The sequence below is a fragment of the Cricetulus griseus genome, chromosome 2, assembly GCF_003668045.3.
Source record: "Cricetulus griseus strain 17A/GY chromosome 2, alternate assembly CriGri-PICRH-1.0, whole genome shotgun sequence".
Lineage (NCBI taxonomy): Eukaryota > Metazoa > Chordata > Mammalia > Rodentia > Cricetidae > Cricetulus > Cricetulus griseus.
The window spans coordinates 288,715,770-288,741,588 of NC_048595.1; the positions used below are offsets into that span (position 1 = coordinate 288,715,770).

Genomic DNA, 25,819 nt, shown 5'->3' on the forward strand with positions numbered 1-25,819 from the left:
GGGAGCACACATCACTGGAGTCAAGCTGGCATGGAGGGAAGGGGCTCCAGAGAAAGAGTGGAGCCCACAGTGAGGGAAGCAGGCTGAGGAGAGAGCAAGAGGAACCAGCAGTGGGCAGCCTGTGGGGCTGGCTGCCTGCTGCAGTTGTGTGAGCAGCTGGCCAGAGCCAGTGACTCTACTCATCACTGACTCAGGCTTTCTGATCCTCAGACTTGTTTCTGTCTGGGAAATACATGTAATAATCCCTTCCTATCTACCCACAGAGTAGTTGAGGGCCCCAAAGATACTTGTGCATATGGTAGAATCTCTATGTGTTGGATACAAACTCCTCCATTATTATTATTATTGTTACATTATTTGTTTAGCTAACCAAAGCTAAGTATAAATCAGTGTGGACTTCTCTTTATTTTTAAAATGTTGTTTTCCCTTTAATGTCTTCTAAATAATGGCACATTGGAGGCATCTGAGGCTTAGGGGTGAAATGTGCTTGTGGTTGTGAGGGGTGAGCCCTAGTACTTGCAACAGTATGCAAGCCCATGTGGTCCTGCTTCAATGTTGGCAGCCTCCAGATTGGCTCAGGCCACAGACAGGGCTGAGCATGCCTGTAATTGCATTTTGTCTTTGTGGTTTCTGGGGTAATGCCATTGAAGGACTTTATAGAAAAGAAAGAACATTTATTTGTGATATTTGGTTTTTTCTTATGTATGACTTTATATCTTTATTCCTTAAGATTAAATTATGTGTAAGCAGTGTTTGTAAATGACATTTAATCACTCTTTGGAAACAAGCTCTACAAAATACGTGTCCTCTAAAGCTTTACTGTATAATTTAAAAGAATCTCAAGCTAGAAATGTTCCGCATCTGCTTCATTTATTTTAGTAACATGAGCAGCATCTATGTTAATGGCCTGTGTGAACTCTGTGGTTGTTGCTTGCTGGTCTGCAGACTGACCTCCCCAGGACACACCCTGACTCCACAGGCTCGCTCCGGTTAGTGGATGCCTTACTTGTCAGAGTTCCCGCATAAGGCACTTGTTTGCCATCTGGAAGAGTGTTTTGTGAGAGACTCTCAGGTTATCACAGGAAAGGCATTTAAGCCTGTATGACAGATTCATAATGCCAGCAGAATCTCCCCTAAATCCAGGACAGTGTAATGTAAGAGGGAGAAAATGGATGACACTCTTGCCTTCTCCCCTCTGCACCTAGAGCTACCCTGAGGTCTTTGTTGCTTCCTGGTTTATCTTCTGGTTGTCTTGCTCCTTTTCCATGGAGCCTGCTTGGCCCTCGGGCCCCCTGCTTCGTCTCACCTCTCTGTGGTCTGAATCCCCAGATGTCTGGTGGCCATTTCCAAACAGCAGGTTGGGCTCCCTGAGTGTGTGTGCAGAGTGCTTGAGTCTCCAGGGCCTGCCTTTCTGGGGATACTGCCTTTGAGTACAGTGACCCCGCCTTCCCAACAGTGCCTGTAGCATGGCTGCTGTGTTGTCATTGCTGTTTTGGGGATGTCTTCCGCACACACAGGGGTCTGTAGTTACTTGTCCATCTACCTACAGCAGGGAGGATGCTCTTGCTATGGTGCTAGCGCGCCACCAACTCTTTGCCCCATATTTAAGCTTTTTTTTTTTTTTTCTTCCTGGTGAGAACCTGTCTGATGTACCTGTTCTCCTTTACCCTGTGAAGACTAAACCTGGAGCCACCACGTTTAAGTATTTCCCTTTGCTATTGTCCTTTCATAGTTAGTGCACTTTCCTAGTGCTCCTCAGGGAGGTTTTATTTGTTTTAGTACAGTGTATTAGATATTGACACTACTTGGCTGCATTTGCTGTATCATCACAAATACTGAGAATGTCTTGATTACTTTCTTACATTAGAAATTGTCATGTAGTTATATATTTAATGGCCAGTAAAATACTGTTTGTCTTTGACAGTTAAACACTCTGACATCTTTCCTGTAACACAGGAAACCTGAAGAGCCTGCCTTTTCTTTATGTTTAGAGTGGACACAGCATCAGGGACTACACTGCCACTTAGTCTTCCCAGGTGCCAGGCAGGGTCATTTCTCAGTGTCATTTCTCTAGTTTACACCTGAGGAAACTGGCTTAGAGAGGGGGTAATCTTCTCCGAATCACAGTGTTGTGGATTGTTAGGGGAACCTGAGCTATCTGACTTTAAAACATGCCTGGTTTCCAAGCCTGGCTACACATCAGCATTGCCCGAAGAGCTTTAGACACACATACCACTGCTTGTCCTGGATAGCAAGCTAGAATCCACTAGTGTTGAATGCAGGGCTGACATGAATCATGAACACATCTGTGGTCTAGCCCAGTGCAGTTCTGAGTCTGGCACTCCAAGCACCAAGGAGGCTGAGGTAATCCTCTCGCTGCCATCCAGTGCAGCATCCATTAGTGTGAAGCTGCTGGGGGTAACTTATTTGCTTCTGTCATTGCCTGTCTGATTTCAAAAGTAAAGTTACAAGAACTCTGGTTGAGTTACAGCTGGAAGCACATACTCGCTCCTTTGCCTGGAGGTTTTCTGTTTTAAAACAGATTTACATGGGGGGAGGCTCTGCCACATGGTTTGACAGCTGTGAGCCAGTGGAATCAGACTTGAGAGTAAAATTGGAGTTGGATGGAAGTCATGGGAAGAGCTGGATACTATGGTAACAGCATAGCAACAGAGAGAAGAGAGCCAGTAGCACCCTGCGCCTGAGGAGAAGGAGAGTCAAGTGACTTGGTCCACCCCAGTACACCCTGTCTGCTGCCTGCTTGGTTCCATAGAAATTTCAGTTTGTTATGGCATCCTTACGTAGCACAGGAACAAATCTGAGAACCAGGGACTTACTGTAATTGCTGTAATTGGTCAAGGGTGCACACGCTGTTTGCAGCAGCACCGGGATACGAGTCCAGAAGTCTGGCTAAGCTGTGCCTGTTCTTGGCAATACTATACTGCCTCCTAGAGTTAACCTTTTGCCTCATGTGCTTTTAAAGATAATATTCTGATCTTATACACACAATACTACTTCTTAACTTAGTGGCTAATATTTTAAATGGGAGGAGTTCATCTGAAACTCTGGGCTGGGGTTTTCCATTGGAACACAAGGGTTGTTGATTCTGGGCCTCATTCCCACACAGGGACTGCTGGCTGGAGCTGACCAGCCGCATAAGAGTGAGTTCACCTCAGCCCCTCCCACCTCCACCCCAGTACACCCTGTCTGCTGCCTGCTTGGTTCCATAGAAATTTCAGTTTGTTATGGCATCCTTACGTAGCACAGGAACAAATCTGAGAACCAGGGACTTACTGTAATTGCTGTAATTGGAGGTCTGGGGGTCAGATGTTTCATGGTGCCGTTGGAGGAGCTGGAGAAGAATCGAGGTGGGTTCTTGTGGGAGTGTTCTCCATTAACTTACTGCTCAGACCAATATTGGTTCAGCATTCTTGTAATTAGCTGGTGATAAACAGTCTTTTCTTCAGGACCAGTGCTCTACCAGGGAAGAATTCAGGCAGATAACTGCACAGTGCTGGATACAACTGAGTAACTAAGCATACATCTGAAAGACATGCAGATTGTGAGAAACATGCTCCCTGAGGCAGCCACAGACAACTGCCGGAGGTGGGCATTCAGGCCTCCTCTTGAGGAGACTGAGTTGTTTGTCAGGGATTGGCCTGTGCAGATTCACATAGCATGATTGCTGTAGTCAACACAGTGTAAGACCTTATACCAACCTTCATGGTTGGTACAGTCAGAGTCTGTGTGTGGATATCAGACTTTTGGGCTAAGTAGGTACTTAGTGTGCACTGAATTTCAACTAGAAGGGCAAGCAAGCCTGAGAACAGAGGCATGTGGGACTGCTCAGGGTCCGTGAGTTATGATGTCAGGATCTGGAGAAGCTGTGGAAAACCAGCTCAGATGTGTAGAAGGTAGACGGGAAGAGTTCACAGAACTCATGTATGGCCCAAGGTGGCTGAGAGCCATATGCACTGGAAACAGGAGAAACACAGGGACAGGAACCCATCTTGAAGAGGGTAATTGACATGAGTCATCAAGTCAGAAGCCAAGGTTTATTGTAAGTCAGCTATTGAGCCCTGGAAAGTTGTAGTTGAGGATGTACATCATAAACCTAACTTAAGATGCCTTTGCCTGGGCTGCATAGCTGGCTCAGAGGTTTAAGAGCACTGACTGCTCTTCCAGAGGTCCTGAGTTCAAGTCCCAGCAACCACATGGTGGCTCACAGCCATCTATAATGAGATCTGGTGCCCTCTTTTGGGTGTGTAGGCATACATAGATGCAGAATTCTATACACATAATTAATAAATAAATCTTAAAAAAAAGATGCCTTTGCCTCCATTTGCTCCAAAGCAACAGAATAGGAGGCAAAACAAATGGTTTTTATAAGTACCCTTTCTGCAGGTTGCTGTATTTAATCTGTGTAAGATGGACAGTGAGTGAGAGGGAAGGAAGGAAAGGGAGAGAGAGAATATGTGTGTTGAGGTTAGGCAAATACATTATACTAAGCTACAATCTCCATCCCATGTCTGTTTTTAAAATAAAGAAACAGTCTGAGGAACTCCTTGATGCTTCCAGAATAGAGCTAATTAAATGACCTAAATCTAGGCTTTCTGACTTTTTGAACCTTGATTTTTTTTTTCCCCCTCATTGAACTATGATATTCTATGATGGCAGTCAAAATGATCTCAAGGGATAGTGAGGTTGGCATGCTGTAGGGTGCAAGAAATCTTTAGAAAGGTACCATTGGGTGAATCTTGGAAATTAGAATAAGGTAGGGAAATTCCTAGAGGAGCAAGCAGCGCAGGCCAAGGTCAAAGATGGACACATGTGTGAGGGTCAAAGAAATCTTGTATGGGAGCACTGAGGAGAGATGAGGCCATCTAGGAGGGTGGTAGCTAGGCCAAGGCTTTAGTTGGTAGATGGAAGGTGGACTTGAAAGGGACAGGAGAGTCTTTGCCTGATACAGACATTGGATCCTGTAGATTCTGGCTAAGACTATAGTTTAGATACCATCAGGTGAGTCCTCTGAGTATGTTTTGAGCTTGGCTCCTGTGTGAGGAACAAATGAGGTCAAGATGTGAGTGGAGAACAACCAAGGGTTCCCTAAGTGACAAGAAGGACAGACACCGATGATACTATAGGCGCAGAACGAGCTGCAGTTGGAGATGCAGAAAGTTGAGACTTTCAAACTTTGATGACCTCACTTCATAAAAGAGTTCAAGGGTTTTTAATACTGGTGATAGATGGAGGAGGTGGAGGTGATGGTGGAGGTGGAGGAGGAGTTGGTGGTGGTGGTGATGTCAGAGGCTTAAGAATGATGGGAGAAGGTTTCAGGTTCTCTATTTTCTGGGGAAAAGCTTAAGAACTCTACAGGAGGACACCTGAAGGAGGAGTGGGTGAAGACACCCAGGACACTCAGCAGGACCTCCAGCTGTATGAGGTGACAGGTGACTGAGGGCTGCTGTGGGAAGCAACAGTCTTCTGCAGCATGAGGAAGTGTGACTCCAAATGAACTCAAGGTTGGCTGAACTCTGTCATTTATTTCACAAAAACAGTTTAAGAGTTTTGTAATCTTTTTCTTGTAATTTTAACAAGTCCTTGATTTCCCAGTCTAGACATAGTTGTTGATAGCACTGTGTGTAATATGTCCCGATGGTTTTGTTTTTTTTAAAAGAAACTTCATTGTTCTGCCTTTGAAGTGTAAGTTGGCTTTCTAACACGCGGGGACTTGAGGGCTCTGTGTAAATGCTGGATTTTTGGAGATCCTTTTTCATTTTAGAATGAGAACCTTGTAGATACATCAACAGGTTGTAGCAAAGCCTATGACCACAGCTTCAGGCAGCGTCCTGTGCACAGTTTTAATCTGTCTTGAACTTTTGCTGCAGTTCTCTGACTTTCCAGGTCCCATGTGGGGCTCGGATTATGTGCAGTTGTCGGGGACACCTCCTTCCTCAGAGCAGAAGTGCAGCCCTGTGTCCTGGGAAGAGCTGAAGGCCATGGACCTGCCCTCCTTTGAACCTGCCTTCCTAGTGCTCTGCCGAGTCCTGCTGAACGTTATACATGAATGTCTGAAGCTACGGCTGGAGCAGAGGCCTGCTGGGGAGCCTTCTCTCTTGAGCATCAAACAGGTTTGTTTCAAACACTTTAACAGGCAGAGGTCACCACATTACTGCTGCCTCCTCCCTCAGTTACTATGAACAGTGAAAAGAACATGTCTGTCTTAGTGTTTGTTTTTACTACTCCCAAAGGACAACCTAGAATGTTCTTTACCTGTAGTCGTCAAAGATAAGAGTATATTTCAGATTTTTTATCATTCATTTTTCTGAAAAGCATAAAGCAGGGTGTGTTGTGACTCTGTCAGTCCTCTGTCAATCTTGATGTCTGGCAACAAAATTCTCTTTAAAAATGTATTTATTTTTGGTAATACTTGGGTTCAGACCCGGGGCCTTACGTGCCAGGTGACATGTCACTGAGCTATATCTCCAGCTTTAAAAATTTATCCCTAGAAGATGGTTTAAGTCCATTTGGGTTCTTTCTTTATTGTGTTGGAGGCATGTGTCAATAGGAAACTGGAGATAATCTGGACTTTGTGCTTGCATAAGTAGCCATGGAGATTCAGCGGTAGGGTCAGCTTTTTCCTTCTGAGCTGTGAGTTTCAGAGGGTGGTCTTCGTTCAGTGGGTTGTGTTTCAGGAGCAGCAGCGGAATGACTGGAAACAGTTTTATTGGACAGAGTGAAGGCTGAGGAGTATCTTTTAGGCTTTGTGCTGTTAACATGTTGACATGAACTGTATAGCATAGTCTTTCAGGCCCTCACAACCACCTGCTAGAGGCTGAAGGGCTACGTGGTTCTGTGAATCATAAGACAGTGCGGTTGAGGAAAGACAGGGCAATCAGGTCACACAGCAGGTCCAGATAGAATATGTGTCTGTTTGTTTGGTCAAGTGTAGATTAGGGTGACTAATGAGTCATTTGGGAGTAGGCCCCATGTCACTTGTCACTCCATCTGAAATTCTGCACCAGCCACAGCTGTTGTCTCTACTTCCTTCACACTGTCATTTTTCCTTACTGTCTTCCTGGGCTACCTGGCCATAGTTTTATCTTGTTCTATGTACTGCAGTAGGCAGCTCAGCCCCGCTAGTGAAATAAATACCTATCTCTGTTCCTCATCAGATAGTTGAGATACAACCCTGTGAGACAGGGTGGGGTCCACTTTGCTAATGGAACAGTTTATGTGAAAGCACTTCAAACAGTGACCAACAGTAGTAGGGCTGATGCACTATTTCAGAGAAAGAAGAGAAAAGAAATTTTCTGTTATAAAGATTCAAGGATCATGGCTGGGCATTGGTGGCGCGTGCCTTTAATCCCAGCACTCGGGAGGCAGAGGCAGGCGGATCTCTGTGAGTTCGAGGCCAGCCTGGTCTCCAGAGCGAGTGCCAGGATAGGCTCCAAAGCTACACAGAGAAACCCTGTCTCGAACCCCCCCCAAATCCCCCCCCCAAAAAAGATTCAAGGATCAGCCGGGTGTTGGTGGCACATGCCTTTAATCCCAGCACTCAGGAGGCAGAGGCAGGTGGATCTCTGTGAGTTGGAGACCAGCTTGGTCTACAAAAGCTAGTTCCAGGACAGCCTCCAAAGCCACAGAGAAACCCTGTCTTGAACACCACCCCCGCAAAAAAAGAAAAAAAAAAAAGATTTAAGGATCAGTGTAAATACCTACATGGCATTTAATACAGAAAAGTTGACATAGACACTTTTAGGACATTTGGCTTGTAGCTATAGTTCTTGCACCATGAATAATTATTTTAAAAACATTCAAGGGCTTCTGTCTATAAAAGCAACCTAGTTCTTGTTTTAGACAAATTGCAAAAGCATAGAAAATAACACAAATCAAAAATAGTTCCCATTCTCCTGGCACCCAAGAGATAACCACAGAGCATGTGTGTTTCCATTCAGTTGTCTTCCCTGCACACACACTTCCTACACCAACCAGTAAGAAAGAGAGTTGGTGTGTATGTGTTGTACATGTGTGTTCACATGTGGGAAGTAAGCCTTCCCACTTTTCTCTAAATATTCTATCAAAACCAGATTTTAAATGGTCACAGCAGTCCCCTGGTACGTACACACACACACACACACACACACACACACACACACACACACACACACACACACACACACACACACACACACACACACACACACACACACACACACACACACGGGTAAGTCTCCTTTGCATCTCTGATTATATCTTGGGCCACAAGTGTAGTGGTGAACAGTGCATTGCCCATCTTAGAGTCTGGAAAGCTGCAGCCTTCGCTTCCGAGCCACTGCTCTGGACTCCTTTTGTGGTTGCTGCCACTACAAATTAGTGTGGCTGTGTAGGTCTGTCCTCAGTCCCTGGGACTGTAGTTGGAGTGTGTCATATTCCAGCTCTGATCATGGAAGGGGCTTTCTAGGTTGCCTCACCCCTGTCTTCCGCCACACATCACCTACTATGCCAGTATAGTGCAGTTATTGCCATCTTTTTCTGTTTCCCTTGAATTCTGATTTGCAGCTTTTCATAGTAAATGAAGCCATACCCTGCAGAAGGTAAACTATGCTACATTACTCAGAAGCCAACGTTTTCTGTGGTTTGTTATTTAAATCTTGGTTTTGATTAAAATTCCTATTTCATGAGGTTCCCCCCCCCTTCTGCTTCTTGTCTTACAGTATACATTGGTAAAAGTGGCCTGATTAAGTGAGTTTTGTTTTCACTATGAATTTATCTGTAGACAGCTGAGCAGTGGCTGTCGTGTGATTCTTCACTGTGTGATCATATGTTACAGATGGCTGAATTGTCACACACAAACAGCATCTCAGGAGTCAGTCTATTTCAGGTTCCTCAGAGCGAGGTCCCTCTGGGGCTTCTGTGAGGGTATTTGTGTGGCCAGGGTATGCTGGTGACAGCTGTGTCTTTTGTGTGTGCTCTCTTGCAGCTAGTGCGAGAGTGTAAAGAGGTCCTGAAGGGGGGGCTACTGATGAAGCAGTACTACCAGTTCATGCTGCAGGAGGTTCTGGACGGCCTGGAGAAGACGGACTGCAACATGGATGCCTTTGAGGAAGACCTGCAGAAGATGCTGATGGTGAGCGAGGGGTTGTCGGGCTGTGTGCAGTTTTGGGGAGGGGCAGTCTGACCTGCTTTTGTCTGTATGGCAGTGGATGACATTTTTCTCCCCAAAACCATATTTTAAAAAGTTCTCAATGATTTTTAAATTGACATTTTGGACTAGCCTTAATCCAGTCCATTGTTTAATTATAGGGTAGTGAAAGAATTAAAATTGTTTCTTACTCTGTCTAACCCCCAAACAGTAGCCCTTTTTACAATTCCTGAGATGGGTGCTGGGGGCCTTGCATAGCTCAGGACATACTGGAGAAAAGGAGAACACCGCTGGTGGCCCTGGCTACAAGAGCCGCTTCCATTCCTGCGTGTCCAGGGCTGTGGAAGTCTGCTGAGCCAGGGACCCCTCAACTTCAGATTGTCCACAGAGCGCTTCATTTCAGAGATGGGTCAAGGTCTCTTTCCAGAACCAGCCTATTCAAGGACTCACAGTGGCTCGACTGGTCAGAGCAGGCTGCGTTTTATTTCTTCACAGATTCCATACTTGCTGTCTTAGTTAGGGTTTCTGTTGCTGTGAAGAGACACTGTGACCATGGCAACTCTTATAAGGAAAACATTTAATTGGGGTGGCTCACGTACAGTTTCAGAGGTAGGGGCATCATAGCATTGCTCCCCTCTGCTGTCCCTGCTGCTGCCTTGTGTGCAGGGTTCTTACATTGACCCTAAGACAGCCAAGGTCTGAATTCAGTAGATGGCAATGTAAAGGGCCTCATAGTGGAGGTGGTAACACAATCTTCAAGGCAAGATGAAGTTCCTGCTGTGTGCTCATGGCTTTAGTTTTGCTTTTATGAGTAAGGATATGGAAGAGTGGTTGTTTTAAAGAACAGTGAAGACAAGAGGATGCCAACTCTTTGCTGACCTTGAGTAGGCAGTCACTCCCTGAGCCTACTGGGAGAGTGGAGCCAGCTTGCAAGGATGCCTCTAGAAGTGAAAGGTCAGCCTTGGGCCTGGCCTGGAGGGGCGTGTTGCAGCAGGGAAGATAGTGTGGGATCCATGAAGGCTGGGTTCTTGTGTACAGCTCCAATCATAGAGAACCTGGGCCTACCGGGTCCTGAGCCACAGGTTACAGTGTGCAGGACCCAGAGCAATCAAAGATAGCACAGAAAAACTTCCTGGAAATAAATATAAAATAGTCTGCTGGCTGAAGGATATTCCTTGTGGGGAGTACTTGGGAGTTGGCATCAAGGCTGACAACAATCTCTTCATGGCAATATCACAATGAGTGTGGGAATGTGGAGCTGTCTCTCCACAGTTCTGATGTGGAGAACATGGCTCAGATATTTTCTACTCAGTCATCTCATCATTGGATCAGAAAACGCACCAGTGGCATATTTTGTAGCAGCCTTCCTTTCACAGCCTGCTCAGGGGAAACTGCTTGTTGGTGGAACACTGTCTTAGCTTCTTTACTTGCTGCTAGAATAAATTGGTATTGGAAAAAGCAACTTGAGAGAGAAAGGGCTTTTTGTGGCTCACAGGCCACAGGTACAGTCCTCATGGCTGGGGTGCCAAGATGGCAGGGCCTTGAAGCAGCAGGTTACATCAAATTCACAGTGCAGAAGCAAAGAGCAGTGAACACTTGTAGCCACTCAACCCTCTTTCTCCATTTACATAGTCAGGATCCCAGCCAGGAAATGGTGCCACCCATAGTGTCCTGGTCATCCTGCCTCAGTTAACACCAACAAGGCAATCCTCCACTTGAGGTAACATAGTCAAGAATCCTCCACAGGTATGTTAGGGACCCATTTTCTGAGGTTTCTATTGGTTCTGTCAAGTTGACAGTTAATTCTAAGCATCACACACCAATAGAGAAATGAAGGTGGGAATTTAGGAAGACTAGAGCTTGTAGTGGGTAGAGTCTCAACCTCAGATCACCTGGGCGTTTTGACCATGTACCATGATTTGTATGTTAGAAACCTTGGAAAATTCATGTCACAAATTTGGACATCAAGAAGGGTTGGTACTAATAACCCTCTCCAGCTAGAATAAGTAACCAAAGTAAAATGCTAACCTCTCAAAGGAGCCTTGTCCATGCTCACGATGAACGTTTTTAAGGGCTATCTTTTATGTTACTGTGCTTTCCTGTATTTTGTGACTATGAGTTATTTTACAGGAGTCTGGAAGGTGGTAACTGGTGTTGCTGAAGACTCATGCAGTTGAAGGAGAGCCCTCGTTTAGGCACCAGTTGGCTGCGGTCTTGTTCCCCAGCATGCCATGTTTTCCATGGTCGCTCTGTCTCACCCTTCCATTTTATGTGTGTTAATAGGTCAAATTATGAGTTGCTGGATTCTCTGAAACATGTCGTTTTGTATTTTTGTTTTAAGGTGTATTTTGATTACATGAGAAGCTGGATCCAAATGCTACAACAGTTACCCCAGGCTTCCCATAGCTTAAAAAATCTGTTAGAAGAGGAATGGAATTTCACCAAAGAAATAACTCACTACATCCGAGGAGGAGAAGCGCAGGCCGGAAAGCTATTCTGGTAGGAACCTTGTGCTCAGAAACACTTCCCTCCCTCCCTCCCTCCCTCCCTCCCTCCCTCCCTCCCTCCCTCCCTCCCTCCCTCCCCTTGTACATAGGAGTGTCAGTTAGGTGAAATCGCAGGTCCTGCCTGTGTGAGCAGGTTCTCACCTGGGTGGTTTTGCCCTCATTGGGACAATCCCAGTGTGTGGAGACAGTTTTTATCATCTTGGTGGGAAAGGGCACTGTGCTAGTATGTGAGCCACAGAGGGCAGAGTGCCTCGGCTCCACTGCCAGCACCGGGCAACAACAAAATGATCCACCTCCAGTGTGGGTCTTGAGCCTGAGATCCTTTGAATTGGCCTCTTTCTCTTGTTTTGTTGTTGTTAATGAATGGGTGGAGACATTGGGTCCTGGAAGGGAAGACTAGAGCAGTGTGTTTGAACTTGGTGGGGACCCCCAGAACCTAGGTCTTTAGTTCTCATTGAGTGGTTTGCAAATGTAATCGAATTGTGTCTCTTTATAAACTCTATACAGTGGAGGAATAGGAGTGGGCTCAGGACACTTGTCTGCTTATTGTGGGAAATGAGCGTCTTGTGCTCAGGCCCTCTGTAGCCTCTGGCAGGTCCCTGAGTTCCGACACTGAAGCAGGATGAGGCCATGTGCTTTGTAGACCCGTGGCCCATGTGCTGCTGAGCCATGCCTCCCCTTCTTCCTCTTCTTACTTCTTTAACCTCTTTCTGTGAGGCTGTGCACAGGCTCAGGTGTGCATCCCTCCCTGTGAGGAGTGTGCACTGGCCCAGGTGTGCATCTCTCCCTAAGGAGGAGTATGCACTGGCCCAGGTGTGCATCTCTCCCTGTGAGGAGTGTGCACAGACTCAGGTGTGCATCCCTCCCTGTGAGGAGTGTGCACAGGCTCAGGTGTGCATCTCTCCCTGTGAGGAGTGGATCACTAACAATTGGGCTACAGGACTTCTCTGCCCTCTCTTGGTGTCAGAATTTTGAGTCTACCTTTTTTCTTCTTTTGATGTCTCAGAAGCATGTGCCACTTTCCTGTGTGGATCTTGGTTCTTACACTGCGTATTCATCTTGAGTTAGCAGTGAGCTTGCTGGCTTTGCAGCCCTTCAGGCTGTGGGGATATCCCTTGTGTTTTCTGTCTCCACATTTAGAGGGTCCCACTTAGTGTCAGTCTGTCCTGGTGTTCAGTTTCACTCTGCTCTCACTTCTCCAGTCACGGTTGTGTCTATGTTTCTACTTGTGCAAAAGCCATCTCTGGATTTGGCCTTTGCGCCCCTTGTTCTGTGAACAGCTCCCAGGGCTCTGTGGCTGCCCTCCTTTCACTGCCACCGCTGGCCTAGCTTCGTGCTCTTCCCATCCCCCGAGTTGGAGCAGCCACTTCCACTCCAGGTTCAGGCAGGGTGGAACCACGAAACTCCTCCTCAGCTGGCACAGGTGCTCCTCATCTTTGCCTTTGGATGCCCCTGGTCTGGATTTCCTGTCCCCTTTCCATCTCTCTGTGTACTCCATCATTCCTTGTGTACACAGCTCTCAGTCCCCTGTTCCTGTCCAGATCCCCTACCCCCACTTACTCTCAGCATCAGCTGTGTTAGGCAGTCTGTCAGTCAGACTGTTTCCTGGGGAACGCTCAGCAGCCCCCTGTCAGGAAGAACACCCAAGCAGTGGGAGATGGGGCTGCATACAGTCGGCCTTCTCATCCAGTGTGTGTCCTCATCTCCCGGACTGCACACTGTGTAGCCACAGCAGTCCCTTCCATGCTCACAGGCTGGGCAGGTGAAGCTCACTGCCCCAAATGGACTACTCGTCCCAGTGATTTTCATGACTAACTCATTTCCCCACTTCCTGCAGATCTTTGTCCATGTGCTGCCCTCCTATCACACTCAGAAGCTCTTACCCACTCAGGATTTCATTTTTTGTTTGTTTCTTCTATCCGTAAAGGGCTTTTGTCTCTTAACTTCATTGCTGCCCAGTAGCTTTTAAATAAATGCATCCTGATGTTTTATATAATATTCTTAAAATCCTTTTCTGGTCAAATCTCCTTCCTACTCAGCCCACCTGCTTTGATGGCCATGTGCTTAAACTAGTTATCATGGTAGCCAGGCCCTGCAGAGTACAGCCTGACCTCATTTGCTTCGGAGTCTCTTCAGGCTTTGCAGCCTGAACAACTCTCTCTGCTCCTTTCAGGTCAGATGCTTTGCTTTTTCCAGGTGTGCCTTCATACCTTAGTCCAGTTCAAGTTCCTTGTCTTTCCTAGAACCCCCTACCCCCACCCCCTGTCTTCTCTCTGAAGATCCACCCATTCCCCTTTGGATGACCCTGCTGACATTCAGTCTTTACCAGGATCAGGGCTTTCTGCCCATGAGAGGCTTTGCTGCCAGCTTGCTTTGGTCTCCTCATCTGATACCCTGTGTTCCCCACCATTTGATGGTTGTATACTTACCACTCTCTTTCTCTACCTTTCATCAATAGTGAAGGTTTATCACAGTCATTACCTCACTCTGTGTGCTTGTCTGTTCATTAATACTAGTGTTTAAATGGTCTGTTCATTGAGAAATTCAGGTGTGGAGTATTTGTCTTCAACAGCTGTAAGAGCTAACCTCAAGGGGAAGTTTAAAACCATCTGTGTTTCAGGAGTTTGCTTTTTCCAGCCTATCATTTGGGTTTTTTGAGGCATTTCATACCATCATGAACATTTAAGCAATAACAATGTAGAATCACATAGCTACTGCATACAATTTGCCGCTATGGTTTATACTCAATGTCATGTAATAGAACAAAGGTGGGTTGTGTTATCTAGGTTTCTGTTTCTCATCTGTCATGTGCTAAGAGAAAACTCCTGTTGATTTGGAACTGTTGCGATGACAGCTGATTTTCCTTCTGCTTTGCTGTTTGTCCCCGTCCCCCCAGCGACATTGCAGGGATGCTACTAAAATCCACAGGGAGCTTTCTGGAATCTGGCCTGCAGGAGAGCTGTGCAGAGCTGTGGACCAGTGCCGATGACAACAGTGCTGCCGATGAGCTAAGGTTGGCACCACACTGGCTTTCTGTCTTACTGCAGGAATCATACTTCCCCATGGGCTTCCAGAGATCTTTGTTCAGACTGGTTTGTGATGGACCTCTGGGGGTGTGAGTGGGGACACGAATGACATGAGGAGGAGGCATTGTTAGTGGTCTCCTGGTTGTGCCTTTACATGGAAAAAGAAAAACTTTAGAGACAAACTTCGACTTTAACATGATAAAAATATAATGGATATTAACTGAAAATGGCCATAGCAACAGTCTGTACCCATGTTTTCCTAGAGTGTCTTTAAATGTTACGTTTTTGTCCGTTAAACTCCTGTAGCACATGCTACCTTTTAATGCCATTTGGCACCTTTCTGTTGTTTATGCTTGGCTTATCCCTTCTGTTGAACATTCGGGTAAATGCATGAGCCATGACTCACCTGTGGAATTCCCTCCAGTGTCATGCAGATGCCACTGATCCATTGGATTGCACCCACTGTGTGTGTGTGTGTGTGTGTGTGTGTGTGTGTGTGTGTGTGTATGTGTGTGTGTGTGTGTCTCAGTGTGTGTCTCAGTGTGTGTCTCAGTGTGTGTCTGTATGATGTCTGATGTGTCTCTGTGTGTTGTCTGTGTGAGTGTATCTCTATGTATATCTGTCTGTATTCTGTGCGTGTGTCTGTATATGTGTATTCTCTGTGTGTATCTGTGTGTCTCTCTGTGCATATCTGTATGTGTATTTGTCTGTGTTGTAAGGTGTTGCCCATAGAACCATTTTGTGGCCATCTGTCTATCAGGTGCAACACTGGTCAGTCTGTACAGTGCATGTTCAGAGCTAAGGCATTTTACTCACTGACCAAAATCTGGTGAAGAGCAGTTGGGTTTCAGAACATCTGTATATAGACGTTCCCACCAAACTGGTAAACACTGATGGCTGAGACACCCAGTGAGCCTTTGTATTTTGAGTTACAATGTAAAGTCCACATGAGACTTAAAGAATGGAGGCAGTAAACTAGGTAGCAGCTCTTTGATAGCTCCCCTCATATGCCAGGGATGTGGAAGGGCCTTTGTGTGCCACCAGGCCTGCTCCATGGTGTCCCACTTCTGTGACCAGCACTGTGCCACACAAGTCAGCACGAGCCTCCAGGTGGTCCTAGGGGTACTAGCTGTATTCACTACACTGGGTGTGTGTTTTTTTTCAATTACTATGAGCTCTTAAACTCCAAGAACTTGTCACAGCAATGTCTAGAAAACTAAACATACCATGATTTGAGGGGTATTTGATGTTCCCTGTATATATGGAATATTCAAGTCCTTTCTGCCAAACCTGGAGGATCAAGCTCCCAGTACTGTGGCCACAATCCTGGTAACTGCTTGTTCCCATTGATGAAATTAACAGGTGCTATTTGTTGTTGTGATTTGAAATCTGCTGCATGTCTGTTACTAGCATGTCTGTGCTTAAACTCTGGTGGCCCCACGTGAACTAACTGAACTTCACCCCTGGCAGGAGGTCTGTCATAGAGATCAGCCGAGCACTCAAAGAGCTCTTCCACGAAGCCCGGGAGAGGGCCTCCAAGGCGCTGGGCTTTGCAAAGATGCTGAGGAAGGTGAGTCCACCAGCCTGGCTGCTGCTGCCTTTCTCATCTTGATCCTAAAGCCGATCCTAAGAGGCTTCTCTTCTGTGATCCTAGGACCTGGAAATAGCTGCAGAATTCGTACTGTCTGCCTCGGTCCAAGAGCTCCTGGACGTCCTGAAAGCAAAGCAGTATGTCAAGGTGAATCCCATGGTGTTCCTGGAGCCCTTCGTGTCCCTGCATTCTAAACAGGCTGTGGAGGCCGCACACTGACTGGACATGTTCCCAGAAGAACACACATTTTCAAGTTAGCCTTCTTATAAATGCAGGCAAAGAATCAACCACAGTGCACACTGGTTATTAATTTAGTTATGCATATTTAAAGTAGTGACTACAATAGTGGATACAAACGATATTACTGACTTTTGTATCGATTTTAGCGTTTGCCCGCAGGTCTCTGCAGTCCAAGGTCTCTGTGTGATTCTTTGGCAATGCATCCTAGTTGTCACTGTAGTTACTTCTTGGGCCCATCTTTACACATCTTTAAGTTTGAGATTTATCACTTTGGGACCTGCATATGACATGTCATTGTCAACTGCATGCCAAGCCCTGGTGTCTTAGTTAGGGTTTCTGTTAATGTGTGATAAATCACTATGACCAAAGCAACTTGGGGAGGAAAGTGTTTGTTTGGTTTATACTTTCACATCACTGTTCATCACTGTAGTAAGTCAAGACAGGAACTCAAACAGGGCAAGAGGAATCTGGAGGCAGGAACTAATGCAGAGGCCATGGAGGGGTACTGCTTACTGGCTTGCTCTCGATGGCTTGCTCAGCCTCTGCCTGCTTTCTTATGGAACCCAGATCCATGAGCCTAGGGATGGTACCACCCACAATGGGCTGGGACGTCCCCATCAATCACTAATTAAGAAAATGCCTTATAGGCTTGCCTGCAGTCTGATCTTATGTAGGCATTTTCTTAATTGAGGCTCTCTCCTCTCCAGTGACTCCAGCTTATATCAAGTTGACATAAAACCAACCAACCCCAGGGATGTGTGAAGTAGGCCTGGATTTTATTGCAGCTGTCATGGCATTGATTTCCATGTTAAGTGATCCTCACCTCCTGGTACCTAGCACTGAGTTTTTTCCAGGCACCCTCGTGAAGAATGCGGTGTTGGATGTGGGATAGTGAAGTGGTGCCCTGTATCTGGAGAAACTTCAGCACTGTCCCCCAGTCTCCTCCCAGCCCATCGTCCTTCTTCCTTCAACCTCCCATAGCTGAGCCACTCACAGTTGAGCTTGCTGTTGACACTAATGCCTCTCTCCCACACAGCCTTTTCCTTGAACCTGCTTGTCTATCCACTCCTGCCCCCAAACCCCTAGGCTGGCCGTGAATTCACTATATAGCCCAGGAAGGGCTCAAACTCATGTCCTCTGAGTACTAGGAATGCAGACATGTATCTCTGCCTGGCTGCTTTTAGTCTCATATTTCTTAGCTTGAGACTGGGTTGTTTGCTTTCTAGGTACAGATTCCCGGACTAGAGAATTTGCACATGTTTGTCCCAGACAGCCTTGCAGAGGAGAAAAGAATTATTCTGCAGTTACTCAATGCTGCCACAGGAAAGGACTGTTCAAAAGATCCAGATGATGTCTTCATTGATGCCTTTCTGCTTCTGACCAAGCATGGGGACCGAGCCCGTGACTCAGAAGATGGCTGGGCCACCTGGGAATCACGGGCTGTCAAAATCGTGCCTCAGGTGGAGACTGTGGATACCCTGAGAAGCATGCAGGTAGGTGAACTTGCCATTCAGTTGTGATGGCAGTTGGAATTCTTTTATGAAACGGACTCTGGCAGCTTATAGATGTTACCCCTAATAATCTGAAGTGTATGTTCCCCCCAAATGGGCCTGTATGCTTTATGATATGAATTGTTAGCATGATTGTACTAGAAGTATCCCAGCAAGTTTAAGTGTGACAGACTATACTGGAATGTTTGAAATAGCCTGTATGCTTGCTATATACCTTTTAGTGTTCAGTGAGTTAGATTTAGAAAATGTCATTTCATTGATGAGTCCTAATTCTAGACAGCCCAGTCCTAGAGTGCCCCCCAAAGGACAAAAACTGTTTTTACTTGCATAGTGAAGGGCACCTCATGGGTCCTGGGCAGGTTCTGAGACTCACTGATGACCACAGTCAGGATCCTCCTCACATGTGTGTCCAGCTCAGGGGCAGTGAAGGCAGGTGTTCACGGGCACCTGGAGTTCTGCTGGCCCAGCTGCTGTCTCCTCCACCCGCCCACCCCTTCTCTCTTGTGCACTCTCAGGCAAGCCTGCCCACTCACTTGTCTAAATCAGAAGCGTGGCAGCAGATGAATGTAAACGTGCCCTCCCACTCCTCCAGCTAATCACCAGCCTGGCAGCCAGACGTGTGTTCAGCAAATGATCTGTCTGGTGTTCCCAGGGCCACTGCCACAGCTCAGGCGTTGTTGCCTTTCCTGAACAATTGTCTTTCTCGTTTGTACTTTTCCTGCCTCAAGCCCCTTTCCCTCCCCCAGTTCTCCAGTTGGCTTGTGGTTTGTTGGAGAGTAAGCATATCAGCATGCAAATGTAGCTCTATCCTAAATACTGCCATGACTCTCAGTCTCTTGAAGGTTAAAAACCATACAGCCTCGATGCTTTAGTAATTGATGCCAAGGCTCTCATCCTGTCTTTTCCATCTCCACGGCTGCTCCAACACATGCAATCCTTGCATGCTGGCCCACGCCCTTCTCCAGTGGAGTGTGGGGGTTTTCTTTCCTTTGCTGAAGCGCTGGGTCACCAGTGCTTGCTGCCCTGGTCTATGGGAGCTGTGCCTACTGGTGACCTTGGTCAGGTGGCTAGCTGTTGCATGGTAGTCTTGAGGGTGGTGCCGTTTGAGGATGGCAGTTGCAAGAGTGGGACAACGGCCATTGATCTGTTCTTATGTCGTGTTTGGTTTTCCTTCCAGGTGGACAATCTTCTCCTGGTTGTCATGGAGTCTGCTCATCTCATAATTCAGAGAAAAGCCTTCCAGCAGTCCATTGAGGGACTGATGACTCTCCGCCACGAGCAGACTTCCAGTCAGCCGGTCATTGCCAAAGCTTTGCAGCAGCTCAAGGTACTGACCATGCTTGCCTCTGGGTATAATGCTGTGGAGATGTCACATGGTGTGAGGTGATGCCATTGGAGGGCTGTGAGCGTGGCCGCCATTCTTCCTAGTATACACGTGTGTGCATGCATATATGAAACATTTCTTCTGTGTTTCCCTGAGCCGTAGAACTGGGAAGGATGGAAAACCAATGGTTCCTTGACTTTGTGTATGTCTGTCTCAGGCAGGGCTGGTTGTTTAGCAAAGTTGAGATTGGGGCTAGGTGTCTTACTTCCGTAAGTTTCTCTTGCCTTTAGCAGTGTCCAGTATTTGCTGCAGGTGTTCCTTATTGATAATGCATGGTCTAAAAGTATTTATTGTGTTGTTTCACACATGATTCAGCCAAGTTGTGGGCAGACATGAGAGCCTCACAGCTTTGTAGCTTCCCATTCTTCTGTTTTCATTGCTGTGTTTGATGCTGCATTCTGGGGCCCTGCTTTTCTCCGTCAGTTAAGCCTTTGTAGTCACAGAGCTGTGGCTTGTTGGAGGCTCCTGGAAGGTACAAATCTTTCAGTGAATGTCTGGTTTTCTTCTGCCAATCCAGTTTATTGATACATCTCTTATTAACTGTTGACGCGCCCCCCCCCCCACCCCAATACCAGGGCAAGGGGGACTGTTGTCTTTTCTTTTAGTTCAAGCCAGGGCACTCTGGAGAGCATAAGTTGTTGTGAGGTGTTGATTTTACTTTGATTTAGAGCATACTGGCTCTGGGGCACGAACTGTCACACTGAGAGGTCATTGGTCAGCACCTCCTCACAGCATCTGGAAATCACATTATGGGTAGCATAGCTCCGGAGAGTTTCGAAATAGGAAGGATTGGGAGTAACCGATACAAGAAACGTTTGGGCATCGATGTCCATGGATCAAGGTTATGGATCTGCTGTCAGTGCGTCACAGTCTGGCTTGGTGCACACATAAAGTGGGGAATAATATAGGAGCTAAATGGTGACAGGTCAGCAACACAGACTGGTTTGTTGAAAAATACCAAATTTTATTTCCTGAGCCTCGGAGGTTTGGGAGATTTCTGAAGAATGCTTTGCAATGAAATGTGGGTGATCGATTCCCAGTATACAGGGTGTGAGATGGGTACAAAGAGGATATGCTTGGAGCCAGCATGATACTGCACACAGAAGAGCTTAAACTAAGATCTGTTTCTCAGCCACTGCCCTGTTGACATTGGGGCCAGTGATTGTTGTATGGAGGGATAGGGTGTCTCTTCTGCTGTGTGGGGTGGTGGGGCTGTCTCCTGCTATATAGGGTGGTGGAGGTGTCTCCTGCTATGTGGGGTGGTGGGGGTGTTTTCTGCTCTGTGGGGTGATGGTAGGGTGTTTCCTTTTGTGTGGCTGGTGTCTTCTGTTGTTTGAGATGGTAAGGGCCGTGTCATGTGTGTTGTGGGATATTTGGCAGCATCCTTGGTCTCTACCTACCAGGTGACAGTAGGCCTTACCTCCTCCTCTTGTTTTGATGATCTCTCGTGGAATGCACAAAAGTGCCAGTGACATCAATGCCTATTCAAAGGCGAGTTAGGTGCAGCCACTTTATGTGGGTTGTTTTCACTCCGTGTGTGTTAAAGAACATCTCAGACAAACACTGGTGAAATAGGATTTCTCTGTCATATTTTTGAAGTGCCTCAGTGGTCTCTGTGGTGAGTGTGGTGTCTTCCTGTGGGTAGTGCCGATTTGCTTCTCCTTGGACTAATTGTGGTTGGGACCCTTCAGAATGATGCCCTTGAGCTGTGCAACAGAGTGAGTGATGCCATTGACCGGGTGGATCACATGTTCACGCTGGAGTTCGATGCTGAGGTGGATGAGTCCGAGTCTGCCACGCTGCAGCAGTACTACCGAGAAGCAATGATTCAGGGCTACAACTTTGGGTTCGAGGTAGGTACCAGGCGTGAAGGAACACCACATTCCAGAAATTGCTTTGTGGATTACAAGAGACATTGTGGACTCTCTATGACAAGTCTTCCATTGATTATAGTCAATTGCATTGTCAGGAATGTCACCCTACTGTGAAGTGTCCAAAATGTCAGTTTCCTTTTAAACTGTCAGATGTTGCCCGGGTTTTAGTTTCTACTCACAGCTCTCTACTATATTTCAGAACTCCCTTTAAAAGATACTTAATATCATAAAAGTACATTATTAAATTAATTTAAATACCAATAAAGTATTTACCAAACTATATTTTGTTACTATATTTTGTAATTCTATGGGCTATTCAAAGTATATGTACTAATTAGATTTTGCTGTTCATTTTTAGAAAAAGACATTTTAGGTAGCTGCAGCATTATTGTGTATAGATATCTCTAGGTTGGTTTTGTTAATTATGATATACATGAAATCTTCTTACAGTATCATAAAGAAGTTGTTCGTTTGATGTCTGGAGAGTTCAGACAGAAAATAGGAGACAAATACATAAGCTTTGCCCGGAAATGGATGAATTACGTCCTGACCAAATGTGAGAGTGGCCGAGGTACCAGACCCAGGTAACAGCTGAGAAGCACACCCAGTTCTTATAGGAGGCATGTGGGGCTGGTAGTATTTTGTTTCTTTGCGCCATGTGACATTCATAAGCAGATCATAGAAGATCACTCATTCTAACACAGTTCCAGTCAGTACTTTTTAAGTTGCAGTAGGTGTATATGAAGCTTGTGACTAATAATAGAGGAAATAAAATCTTTAATGTGTCCTGAACGACCTGCCTCCTGAGAGGGACCTGCAGGGACGTGTGTAATTGTCCCTGTCTGTAACACTCTGCAGTTGTTCCACTAGCATAAAGTGGCCCCTGAGCATGAGTGAAATGTGGCCAGACTTTGTAATCCATATGGGCAAACGGGACATTTGGAAGCCACTTCCAAGTCAGAGCAGTGCAGACACGTGAAACTCAGAGTTAGAATCTGAGGTGACAGGCTCCTAGATGATTAGGTGTGCCTGCTGTCCTACATGTCTTCAATTGACTTTAAAAAGCTATCCTGTCCATTACTATAAGCTTGTGCTGCTCAGGTGTTTGTACAGTGGCACCCTCCCCCTCCCCCCAATTCCAAGCATTTGTCTTAGATAGTAAGTTTCCAATTACTTTTACACTAATTTTAGTATTGTGTAGTCTGCAGCTTTCCCCAGCTATTATGTAACTGTTAAATATTTTCATGTGACAGGTGGGCCACTCAAGGCTTTGATTTCCTACAAGCCATTGAACCTGCCTTTATTTCAGCTTTACCAGAAGATGACTTCCTGGTAGGACATACTCTGAATACTTTTTCTGTCAGTCCCTTCCATCTGCGTGGGGTATTTTCTGTGGAGTCCTGTTTCTCAGGGCACGTCCTGTCATTGACATGAGGACACTGAGCCACAAAAGCTCCCCTTAAAATGTGGCAAGGTTTCCAGTGTTGTTCAGTTTTCATGGCTGTGCGTAGCTGACTGGCAGATTCTCCACCCTCACACTTGTGAAATAGATGCTAGTGTCTGTATTTTACCAACTGCCAGCTCATGGGCTGCCCTTCAGAAGTTACTGAAGAACAGGATTGACTGTGTCCCCCCCAGTGCCATCATCGGAGTGCAGTGTCAGTGCCACAGGCTGTCTCCGTTCTGAGCAGTCACATCAGATGGCCACGCTGCTGCACAGATGTAGATTCTCTCTTGTTGCCCTCTGGTCATGGAGGCACTTGATCTCTGCTTATGGATGCCATTGTTTCATGGGGGAATAGTCTGCTGAGTTGCTTTTGTTTGTGAAACTGGAATGTATCACATAGTATTTAAATGGTATTTAACTTGCATCCATTTTATCATTGTATCTTTTGTCTTTTAAACTGGAAATACCTAAGGTCAAATAAACTGAGCCTAGTGTGCCACTTACAGAATTAAGACTTTTTTTTCTTCTTCCGATTTTTCTTTGGTTTCCAGAGTTTGCAAGCCTTGATGAATGAGTGCATTGGCCACGTCATAGGAAAGCCACACAGCCCTGTCACAGGTTTGTACCTTGTGAGAACAGCACACACTGGTTGTGATGAGCAAATTCTCTTAGGATTGACATTATTTATAATAATAAAAGATATATTTAAAAATAGAAGGTGACAGAGAAGAGGTTTATCCAGGAACTCCACAGCCATCATTCTAAAGCCTACAGGAAGATTAAAATGCATCAGTACATTTGAACTGGTTTTGTTTGTCTGGTGTTAATACTGTAGCCTGCTCTCCTTGTTAAAATCTTTGTGTATAGGACAAACAGGGAGGGGTTCCTCTGATCCTCCCTTATCTCATGAAGGAGGGATGTATGTTTTTTTCATGCTTTTCCAACTTACTTGAGTAAATTTTGAAGGGTTTCTCTGTGTAGCTTTGGTTGCCCTGGAACTTGCTTTGTAGACCAGGCTGTCCTTGAACTCACAGAGATCCACCTGCTTCTGCCTCCCAAGTGCTTGGGGTATTAAAGGCATGCGCCACCACTGCCCTTCTGGTTTCAATTTTTAAAAATGAAATTATTAGCTGGGCTGTGCTGGCATACACCTTTAATGCCCCCCAGTACTTGGGAGACAGAGGCAGAGTTTTAGGCCAGCCTGGTCTACAGAATCAGTTCCAGGACAGCCAGGGGTACACAAAGAAAAACCCTGTCTTGAAAAAAAAATAAAAAAGAAGAAGGAGAAGAAAATATTTATTAAGAGTGTGTCATCCTTGATACAGTCTGTGAATAGAACAAAGTCATAATCATGCCGTAAGCACTCCAAAATAGAAACTTTAAATTGTATAAAGTAGTTCAGAAATGGTAAATTTGCCAAACATCAGCTGTGTTGGTTAAAAGATAACTTGCTGGCCACAAAAAATTTAGTATATGAATAGGCCTTAATCACTGCTTTTGTTTTAGAATATAACATTCATATGATTTATATACTATCCTTCTTCCCAAGGCTGTCATGAAAGTGACAGTTGCTATTGTAAAACTACTCACATTCATTTATAGAGAAGAGCATGTTTTCACAGAGCACTGTATTCTCTTCTTGACTGGGTCCAATAGCATCAATAGAATTTGATCTTCTGATTTCTTAAAAGATTTTCTACATGATCAGTAACCTGGTCAAATTACTTCTTTAAAATATTTTATCTAAAACAATTTCTTTTATTTCTAAATTATTATTGCATATTTATTTATTTATTTATCTATTTATTTATTTATTATGTGTGTGTGCCTGAGCACACACATATACATGTATGTCAGGGTGCATGTGTGAAGGTCTGAGGGCAACATGGAGGAGTTGGTCTCTTCTTTTCCTGAGTGTGCCTTGGAAATCTGACTCAGGTTGTCAAGCTTGGCAGCAAGCACCTTTTTATCCACTGAGCCATCCTGGTGGCTCAGGTAGAAATTTCTTTATAGAACAATTATAAAGTAGAAAGATATAGAAGGTGGACATTTCTGGAAACTTTCAGTGTAAAAAGTTAGAGAATATAAACGCTATCACTGTCGTCATACTAAGTGATAATCACCAGGGACATCTATGCAAGGCTTCTGATGTGCCTGCTCCTCTAAACTGCTGTAGACAGTTAGGTTCCTTCTGTGTTGTTTGTTACATTATCCTTTGTCTCCCCACTACATACATATATATGTACATACATACATACATACATACATACATACATATATACATACATACATAGATACATAGATACATAGATACATGCATGCATACATGGGGGGGCAGAGACAGGGAGGGGGAGAAAAGAGACTCTTAAATGTTTTGTGCATGGAGAATGTTAAACGTGTTTTTGCATAGTTTTGTTTTGTTTTAACTGTACTGTTCACTTCACACCTTTGTGGGAAATTCTTGTAATTTTTGACTGAGCAGTTGCCAGTGTCTGCTGGCTTATGACATCAGCTCCATCAATTGTTTTTGCCTCTCTCCCATGTTATTATGACGTTTATTCCATTTGGCATTGTGAGACTTGAGATGACGAAACAGACACGGACAGCCTCACCCCTCTGATGGGCATTTAATTTCTATTTGCAAGGGAGCTACAGAGCTCTCCGCTTTGATGTGTCTCACTGTGTGTGTCACATTACTAAGAAGAAACAGAGCATTGACACAAGGATTTCCATTTGGGGTGAACTATATGTGGACTAAAAGCAACTGTAAGAGAGAGACATGTTAGAACAGACTGACGGTGGCATGTCAGTCACTGTCTCCACGTAGTTACTGGGGAGGTGAAAAACTATGTCCATTTCCTAGTAGGAAAATCACTGGTTTTACATTTTTCCTTTGAGTTTCATCTCATTTTTGGACTGGGACATAGATTATATTCCTAGCGTGTGCTGGGCCTGGCTTGAGTCCCCAGCACTGTCAAGTTTGTCAGTAATAATGACATCCAATTCTAAATATCATATGGCTTTTCAATTTTAGTTTTATCTTAAATTGTGTCTGCGTTAGTCTCGTATTAGCCTATTTAAAAGGAGAAGAGAA

At 45.4% G+C, this 25,819-nt stretch overlaps 1 protein-coding gene across 2 annotated transcripts in view; it reads left to right on the forward strand.

Annotated features, from left to right (window-relative positions):
* Positions 1-25,819, forward strand: part of Map3k4 (mitogen-activated protein kinase kinase kinase 4) — an 88,257-nt gene that overhangs the window by 45,971 nt on the left and 16,467 nt on the right. For both annotated transcript variants that reach the window (XM_027401100.2, XM_027401101.1), the window contains exons 4-15: positions 5,889-6,131; positions 8,984-9,130; positions 11,487-11,644; positions 14,549-14,665; positions 16,149-16,248; positions 16,333-16,416; positions 17,736-18,002; positions 19,198-19,347; positions 21,096-21,257; positions 21,729-21,862; positions 22,532-22,610; positions 23,277-23,343. In XM_027401100.2, the coding sequence (XP_027256901.1) occupies positions 5,889-6,131; positions 8,984-9,130; positions 11,487-11,644; positions 14,549-14,665; positions 16,149-16,248; positions 16,333-16,416; positions 17,736-18,002; positions 19,198-19,347; positions 21,096-21,257; positions 21,729-21,862; positions 22,532-22,610; positions 23,277-23,343 (1,708 nt within the window). The remainder of the gene's footprint in view (positions 1-5,888; positions 6,132-8,983; positions 9,131-11,486; positions 11,645-14,548; positions 14,666-16,148; positions 16,249-16,332; positions 16,417-17,735; positions 18,003-19,197; positions 19,348-21,095; positions 21,258-21,728; positions 21,863-22,531; positions 22,611-23,276; positions 23,344-25,819) is intronic.